This window comes from Rhinatrema bivittatum, chromosome 13 (genome assembly GCF_901001135.1).
Source record: "Rhinatrema bivittatum chromosome 13, aRhiBiv1.1, whole genome shotgun sequence".
NCBI lineage: Eukaryota > Metazoa > Chordata > Amphibia > Gymnophiona > Rhinatrematidae > Rhinatrema > Rhinatrema bivittatum.
In genome coordinates this window covers 23,392,761-23,402,223 of record NC_042627.1, presented here as the reverse complement: position 1 = coordinate 23,402,223, position 9,463 = coordinate 23,392,761, and the positions used below count along the sequence as shown (strand labels likewise).

General features: G+C 43.6%; 1 protein-coding gene across 3 annotated transcripts in view; it reads right to left on the bottom strand.

The window, feature by feature from the left end:
* Positions 1 to 1,549: 1,549 nt before the first annotated feature.
* The window catches only part of LOC115075063 (dual oxidase 2-like), a 57,641-nt gene continuing 49,727 nt past the window's right edge, over positions 1,550 to 9,463 (bottom strand). For all 3 annotated transcript variants that reach the window (XM_029575212.1, XM_029575214.1, XM_029575213.1), the window contains exons 33-34: positions 5,870 to 5,998; positions 1,550 to 2,775 (exon numbers count right to left, since the gene is read on the bottom strand). In XM_029575212.1, coding sequence (XP_029431072.1) covers positions 2,653 to 2,775; positions 5,870 to 5,998 — 252 coding nt within the window. In that variant the 3' untranslated portion in view covers positions 1,550 to 2,652. The remainder of the gene's footprint in view (positions 2,776 to 5,869; positions 5,999 to 9,463) is intronic.

The window sequence follows — 9,463 nt, the reverse complement described above, 5'->3', positions numbered from 1 at the left end:
TTTGTAATGACAAAGGCAATGGCAACCACATTGCTATTTATTTCATTCCATTTTATTTCTAAACTGAAACGATAAGAAATTTCACATTTTTTTATGTTTTGAATTTTTCATTTTTCATTTAGTATGCAGTTGAGTTAGTGCGCATTAACTCAGATAGTGCCCCCTAACTGAAATGGTGCACATTAAATGAACAATTAGAAAAAAACAAAAATAAAATCCTAAAATAATACAAAAAAGGGGAGAAAACCAAAATGAAATGAAAAGTTTTATTGATGCACATCCCTAGGCACCATTATCTCTTAAACCGGCCCTGATGGCAGCTTCCAAACTGGAAAAGCAGCACAAATTTATGTTAATTCTCTATTACTCAGTTCTGGATGCTTGCAATAAGGAACAGGGAAATAAAGTGATTTGCCAAAGCTAGAAGAATTGAATGCGGGTGTCCCTGACTCCTAGCCCAATGCTTTAACCAGTTAGTCCACCCCTTTACCTTGTTTTAAGATTCCCATGTGTGTTCTTCAAAAGTGAGAACTGCAAATCTAAGCAGAGCATTCATGGATCCATAATCAACTTAGGGAAGGGAGTGAGGTAAAATAGGAAAACCATTAGAAATGTTTGTGTTTTGTTAACTGATAATGTGTTCTTTGACATTTCTTTAAAATTACTTTATTGTATGTCATTATGCAGTCAGATTTGGTAGATATAAACAGGAGTTATTCTTCTCACATGATAATGAACACCTAGCTATATGTGCCAGGTAAGGCTCAGACTGGAGATTCAATGGATCTTCAAACCTGGCTGGTGGTCCAGAGGGCTAAGACTGAGGGTCTGTGCTGTGTAGCCCCAGGAGATTAGAAGTCCATGCGATAGAGGCTAGAATTCCCTGCTGTATGCCTAGGAGCGGGTGAAATTAACCTTATGCATTTAGTTGAAGTGGCCCTAGGTCTCCATCTTTACATGTCTGCATTGCTTGCAATGTAATCGTATGGTCAAGGTGTGATTCCATCCTGGTCAGACGGTTCTTATGTAGCCAGGGGTTGATCAGGTGTTGTAGCAGACCGGGTGGTGAATCATCCATTACTTTAAGGTTGACCAGATCTCTCTATGGATGGATTACTCTCTTGGAGATGATACAGGCCACATGTACAGGGTCATTCATCAAAACGAGATGTGGCCATATCGCATAACATTTAAATTAGGGAAAGGGGCAGGGTTTGTGTAGGGAACAAAGAATTTTTTTCCCGGTGGCGCTGCGGGCGATGATGTTTTACATATTATCGTCGGCAGAAGCACCAGAAAGAACACTACCTTTTTCAGTGGCGCTATGGGGGTGATAGTGTGCGGCACGGCTGCAACCATGGTGTGCAAAAACTCACCGCCGTGATGCAGCCAGCTGCACACTATCTCCCCCCGTCCTTTTTTTTTTTGTGAGTCATCATTCCGCTCTAATCATCACAGAATGATGAATCCCCCGTTAGATGGTTGGAAACCCCTACTTACACTCCCACCGGTGAACACACAATACAATAAGTCTAGGTCACTACATCAGTTGTGGTTTCAAGACAGCACTGTCTTTATTTACAAGAGTTTATTTACAAGGCCAATCCACAAGAAAACTTCACAGTAAATGCATCTGACATTCGCATTTTGAGCCAGTTGCATACGCAATAAACGGACTCTCTATAAATGCAGCTGGAAGAAATATTGCTGATGGAGTTGCTGCAAATTACTAGGGCATCCCAAATACTTGGGAGCTCCAGCAAAGTTAAGAAATTGACTCCCTCTCAGTCCCCAGTAAGTGAAGAGATTCTTGCTCACAGTCTTTGGAAGCCGACAATAGAAGTGGCTCCTAGAAGGAGGAGGTTCTGCTGGTTGTATTGCATTAACCTTCTAGGGGCATTAAAGAAGCTCATCCTAAGAGTAGAATGTGTGGCTGGAATGCTCTATGCTGGTTCAAGAACTGGCCTGGTGAGATGTTACTCTGCCTGGTTCCCTGGACTTGCCTGATCGCTTTATATGGTTCCAACACCAGGAGCCACATATGCACAGGACCTGGATTACAGGCCCCCCCACATATAAGGGGGTTCTATACACTACTATGCAAGGACGTATGGCCACAAACATCCAACTACTGACTTATATAGGATTCCTTATTTCTGTACAACAAACAAGGGTTCTCTGGAGTATTATGAAGCACTTGGTTCTATTGCCCAAGGACCACATATAGGGTGCATAAGATATTCAGGTGTAATGTGCGTGGAGGCGTGACTGTGATTTGGTTCCTGTACTAAAGCTGGCTAGCCAGCTTTGACAGGTGCTTGTTATTCACTATATACAATCAACAGTGTATAAATATTCTCTGTCCAGAGGATGCACCTTGACATATTTTTGAAAATATAGACATCTAGGTATAGCGTGACCACTGAACTCCTTGCTGCAAAGGAAAGAAGAGCCCAGATCTGCAGCACTAAAACATTCGGGAATATGTAGTTCTGTCATTTCTATTGACTTATTTTGATGATGCTTATCTATGGTACACAGCATTGCTTTCCAACAGATTTTAGTCACATAACTGAAAAGTCTTAAATGCTATTCAGTGGTGAGTACTGTCCTAAATTGCCTATGGTAAGGAGTGAGGTCTTTGCTGGTAGCTTAAAAGTTCTCATAGTGATGCATGAAGTGTGCCTGGTCCCTCTTGTTGAGCTGCTGACATGCTTTCTCTACGTTCTTGGTCATTCCTGGCGGCCCGCAGCTAAACACTCCGATTTTCCGCACCTTGAAATAAGGCAAACAAAAATATATAATAAGAAACAGTATGATTGATAAACGCACCCCAAATTAATGGGGTGTATGCCATTATGCAATCAGATTTGGTACATATGAAGAGGGGTTTACTCTTCTCACATGGTAATGAACTATTGCCTGAGGCCTAGAAATCACAATACTGCTACTGACATTCTAAACATCATTTACTGCTACCAGAAGAGCTGAGGTAGCAAGGTTGCAATAGCCTAATGTTCATTACAAAACTATCTGTCCCCCTAATTACAACTATATCAGTAAAATGGGAGCCTATAACCTGGACGCCATAGGCCAGACTTTGTGTATACAGAGTATACTACCGTGCAGTGTGCAATTCACTACAATGACAAGGATATGAAGAACCAGACTAAAGTAGACAGGTTCTGTTAGCTCAGTTGAAGGAACTGCTCCTTTAGCACAATTGTTGCATCCCTGGTTGTGCAGCCAGAGATTTGCAGGCTGAAATCACAGGCACCCTGGTTGGAAAATAGGCAGCAGAATTGTGGAAGCACTGCAGTACTAATTATATCTATTCCAAGGTACAGTGTGCTGCTATTTTCCTTCAGCCGCGAGAAATTCCAGAGACGTGGGTAGTAAAATGCCTGTTGAAATAAACCCCCTTTGTCCAGGTAACTATGCACAAATCTTTTGAGGCAGAAAAAGTTACTTGGATAAAAAGAGAGTGGGGCTGGAGGCGTGGAGAGGGCGGGTTAAAATATTTAGCTGGATAGCACAATATGGAGCGCTATCCGGGTAAATTTGTATGAACAAGTTGGACAACTTCATCTGATTAACTATACACAGACATCCTGCTGAAAACCAATCTAGGTACGTTTATTTCTTGAAAATCATTTCACAACCACACACTCCACAGATCATGCTGGTTTACAATAAAACATGCAGAATTAAATATAAAGAACATTAATGGTAAGACACAAACTATTCATAACATTTACACATTTTCTACCACCCTCCTTTTCGCAAACATAAGTCAATTGCCTTATAGCAGGTTTGACCTTACCTAGCCTGTTTAAAGAGCCATGTATTTAATGCTTTCTTACAGGCTTTTACATCGACCATTGAATGGGTCCGGCTACTGATATGGCACGCTCCCAAACTTGCCCCAAAGGTGCTTGATGAATTGCAGGAATGGCCAATAGGCCTCAGTTAACTGATTGTAGGCATCGTCATGGCTTAGAGATGAAGGCTTGCACCTAACCATATAGTTTCAGTATTATAAATGAGTTCTGCTGAATATCCGGATACAGTTATCTGGATATTACCGGCTTGCTACACATGGATCTTTCAGTTAATGTTTTCTGGCGTGGATTACTTTGAACTTTTATTTAATTACTACCAATTAGCCTCCAGCAATGCGGTCCTGAAAGAGCTTGAACTTGTTAGATGTCAGAAGGTAAGCAAGTTCAGGAGTGGATGGAGAGCTACAAAAAGCAATAGGAAATGATATCATAATAATTCTAGTACCAGTAATAAATAGGAAAATAGCTCTCTCCTTTTATAAATTTCCAAAAATGGTTTGGTCTTAAATGCTCTCTCTTTCACACTCTCTAAGGGTGTCCTGTCGTGCTGGGTTATACTTAAGAGTGGGAAAGAGGACTTCATAACAAATCCAGGACGGACCAGTTTTAGCCAATTTCGTTTGCTCTAAGAGGACCTGGGGGCATATGTTGAAACTAGGAGGATTCAGCACAGAGCTTTAGAAGCTCTGTATTTTAGGCCTGAAAGAATTCTGCACCACGGAATTTGCGCAGAATTCCCTTCCCCACACCCCAGCAGAAGTTTTCATTTCCCTGCAGAATCAGGGTGGTGGTCCACCAAGGCTAATGGGAGCAAAAGCAGCACAGAAGCTGCTACTGGGGTCCCAGCCCTCCAAGCCTATCTCCTGCTAGCCTGGCGATCCCCCTCCTGCCTTCCTCGGCCTTTTGGCACTGCTTGACTGCCAGTGGATCTGAGTGCCGGCACTGCCTCGCTGGTCTCATATATTCCAGCAACAGAATACAGGCACCCACGTAGCTCGAACTCACGATGAGCTGCGCTGTGCCAGAAGGGATCATTTGTTCTGGATGCAGACCCAGGGGAGATTCCGAACGGTGGAGCCAGGGGATATTGGCTAGCAGATTGGGGGGATGGCAGGCTGACTGAGGGGACAGTCTGGGAAGATCAGCTGGCTTGGGTAGGAACAGAATATGATGGGTGAGAGAGACTGGTGGGAATAAGCGAGGGGTCAGGTGAAAGAAAGTGGGTATGGGATGAATGAGCTGAGGGGAAGAAAGAAAAAGGGATGAGCAGGGGAAAAGACGAGAGACAGTGTGTGTTTGTGTGTGTGTGTGTGGGGGGGGGAGATAAATGGTTTAATATCTTATGGCAGAGCTTCTGGTTGTCAGTGATTTTAATTTGTAAATCTGCAGAGCCTGAGATGAGCGCTGAGCTGCTCACAGCACCAACTTCTTTCGACTGCTGGTAGCAAAGAAATCACAGACCCCCCCCCCCCCCCCCCCGTGTTGCCTCAACTATTGGCAGCCGCAAGCCGTCATTTCCGTGGATCGCCAAATTAAAATTCCCCAAAACCCAGAAGCTCTGCACCAGATTCTGCACTCCTGCACAGTAATTCTGCATCAAACACTTAAAAATACTGCATCTTTGAGAACGAAACATCTTCTGTATTGTACTTTAAGCTCATTATTATTCAAGGTCTATGATTATATTGCAGTATACAAAATTGGGTGAAGTTTAAAAAAACTGGGGGGAATTTTCAAAAGCATTTACATGTATAAAGTGCACTTAATGGGTAAATCCTATGGACAATTCAATGGCGTATACTGTAGCAATTTTCAAAAGCCCACTTGAAAGAGGGGTAAAGTGCATTTACACGTGTAAAGCCCAATTTTAAGCGTGTACATTTTTTTTTTTGAATCAGGCCCATAATATGCACAGGATTAATATTTTGCAGACAGTGGTGGATCTGCCCTGTGGAATACTCTGTCACAGCAGCTCAACACATTTCTAACGTTTACAAAAGGATGTCACGTGGGCGTGTAGAACTGACCTCCGGATGGACCTCCTGCAGCGAGCTGAAGAACGGGACGAAGGGCGGCCTCCCGAAATGCGTGATGGAGCGCAGTCCCGTGAAGAGGCTCTGGTTCAGCACCTTCTGGAAGTGCCGCTCACAGATGTACTGAAACGATAAACTGCAGGAGTCAGGGGCAGAGCAAGCAGTGGGGAAAGAAGACTTAGGGGAGGCGTCAACTCCTTCGCTCCTTTCTCCTGGGATCATAAAACACCCTAGAGAAGTGATGCATGAAATGTAGGCTTCAATCTGACCCAGGGCCGAGGCAGGCCCTCTGAACTCAACGATGCACCGGGCTGGATTGAATGTGCAAGACCATGGGGGGTGGCCAGCACTGGTCCTAGAGAGCCACCAACAGGCCAGGTTTTCAGGATGTCCACACAAATTTGCCCGACAGACATTTGCACGCGCTGCCTGCATTGTATGCAAATCTATCTCATGCATGTTCATTGTGGATATCCTGTGAAGCAGGCCTGTTTGTGGCTCTCGAGGACTGAGCTGACCACCCCTGCATCAGACACTAACAATTCCACCCAAGGGAACAAATCTACAATTTTGGTATTCTTGCACTATTTCTTCCAGGACATTGAGAGGGTCATTTCCAATCGCCTGCATCCCCCAGCACATACACACAATATGCACACAGGAAGTTATGCCTCTGTTCTATGAACGGTGTGGTGGGAGCTGCACAGTTAATACAATACCACATATCTCCGCCCTCCAAAGTATGCATGTATGCTTGTTTCAGTAAAAGCACTTTATTTAATGTAGGAACCGCATACTTTCTGCACTTTTTTTTATAAAAGTGCGCATGCATCTTTTATGTGCAAAATAATTCTAATACATCCACGTAGAGACTGTTAATTTATACCCAGAAGCAGTCATGCATGCACTCTGTTTACAAAAATAATTACTTGGGTGTGTACTTTTAACCACCAGTTTGCTGACACCTCCACCAGTTCACCTGCAACCTCTACCAGTTTGTTCTGACCCCCACCACTTAACCCAGACCTCTCCACCCAAAAACTGAAGACAAGAAAGTCAGGTGTAAAAGCATGCTTAGAGGTTTGGTGATGTTTGCATGTCTACCACTTACAAAATACTAACTTGTGCATGAACCACTCAACCCCGCTCTTCAGCACCCCTAAAACACCTCCATTTTCCATTTCCATTTACGCATGACGCTGCCGGTAGATGCACACTGCTTGCATGCATACACACTACTTGCACGCGTAACTTCCAATTTTACAGGCTGAAACCTTTTGAAAATGACTCCCTGAACGCTAAGGTAACTCTTAGCTGTACCAATGGCTCTGCAGAGTTCAACTGAGGTCAATATATTTTCAACTAGGACGAAGCGGCTGCAGTAAGAGGAGAGAAAGCACTGCTTTGAGAAATCTGAACTAAACATTCCGGTTTTGGCGAATGCTTTAGAAAATCAAGCAACATATAATGACAGTAGAATACATAAATAAGATGTCTATCTTTAGCACCACTTTTGTATTTACCCTCTTATCTTTTGTGAAAAATTGTTACACAACTAGGAACCACACAGGGGTAATGATAAAGGCTAAAGACGCAAGTAATACACCGAGTTGACAACCAATTATATATTTCACTTTGGTTTTGTTTGCTGTTTCGTTCAGGTTTCACTGTACTAGTTTTGGCCGGTTAATGCATGCCTCGCTTTGCAACATCGCAGTTAATATGAAGACGACTTAGGAAGGGATTTATCGAAGATTACTGAAGATATCCTCATCTTTTTGATTAGAAAAACACTGGAGCAAAACTTTCATAAATCTCCCTTTACTGGTTTCAGTAAAAATTAGAGAGATTTATCAACCACCCATTTAAAGCTGACAGGTTACCCAGTTTCTGATTTGAAACTTAGATCCCTTGCACTGCAGGAACCAGAATGCAACAGGAAGGGTTTTTTTTAAGAAATCCAGGACAGGCATAAAATCTTCCTCTGGAACTGGGTAGTGGTATTTCTGCTCATTCTTCATCATTGGATGAATGAAGACCCTTTCCTGCTTAGATCATGCTCAGATCTTGATCCAAGGCAGCAAGGATTTGGAAGCCCTTGTTTAAAAAAAGGACCTTTCCCATTCAGTGCCTATGGAAAAAAATCATTATTGAATATGGCCCAAACAACGTCCCCAGCTGTGAACACAAGCATGTTGACATGAAAAGCTTGCTAAGGGTGCAGCATTGACTTTCATCTGCTTGTCCCTCCTTCTTTCCTCACTGTTGTCTAACTAGATTCTTGGCACCTTATTTAGAAATAAAACAACATATCTTAGGTCAAAGGACGGTGGGCGTGTTTCTCTGGAGCACCCCACAAATGCCCTGTGGAGTACTACTAAGTGTATTTCTATGGAAAAATGCGAGAATATCTAAAGAGGGGTGACTACGGTCCTAGCACCAGCCAGAAAATGTGAGCCAAAAATTGAGCTCAGGCTATATGCCTGGTAGCCTGCGACAGTATTACTGGGTCTCAGGCTGTCTCCCCCATCCTTCTATGTTTCACTTGTATTTTTATGCCTTCTGGTACTTGCAAGTTTGTAGAGAAAGCACTAGGAACTAGATAATGCACAATGATGCTGCAGACCTATTCCTTCTCTTGTACATTCTACATTTTTTTCCCCAAAGCCTTTTTTATAAGTTGACATAAAGAGGCCTTTATTCAGCTCCTGACCAGCTAGGAATGTTAGCCATATAGACTTATCAGGCTAACTTAGCTGGGATATTCAGTAGTGTGGGTGCACCATTGAATATACGCAGTTATCTTAAAGCTAGCCAGGTACATTTATATGGCTAACTTTAGAACTGCTCTTCAACTGCCCTACAGATATCTGGCTAGCTTAGCCGAATAACGTTGAAAACTGCCATTTTTTTCTAACATAGGAGTTTATTTTCTAAACCCTTATCGCATGCGAAAAGGGCCTTTTTCGCATGCGATATGATGCAAATTAGGGGGAGGGGAGGAGTCGGGGTGGGGAGGGGCGGAGTCGGCGGCAGTAGCGCGCCAAATGACTACACCTTTTATGATGTCGCTATTCAGTGCGAAAGCCGACACCCGGCGCACCGCAGTGGTGCGAAGGCTGCGGGCTTTCCCAGGCCCTCCCCCCCCCCCCCCCCTTCGCCCCTGCCCCCCATTTTCACAGGATTCGAGTCTGCAAATGAATGGTGAATCCAGACCTTAGACAGATAATTGGCCACATCCCAGAATGCCCCTGCCCCTCCCCTAAGTTATCTGGCTAACATTTTAGCTTGTAAAACGTTAGTCAGCTAAGTCTGTCTAAATCCTGTGGTTGGTTTAGCTAAGTCAATATTGACCTCAAAGAAACTCTCTATGTATGGCAGAGGTTCCCAAACCTGTTGTGGGGGACCTCAGCCAGTCGGGTTTTCTAGATATCCGCAATGAATATGCAGGGGATAGATCTGCATGCATTGCTTCCATTGTATGGAAATCTCATGCATATTCGTTATGGATAATATCCTGAAAACCCAGCTGGCTGGGGGGAGGTCCCCCAGGACAGGTTTGGGAACTACTGCTCTATAGCAATCAGC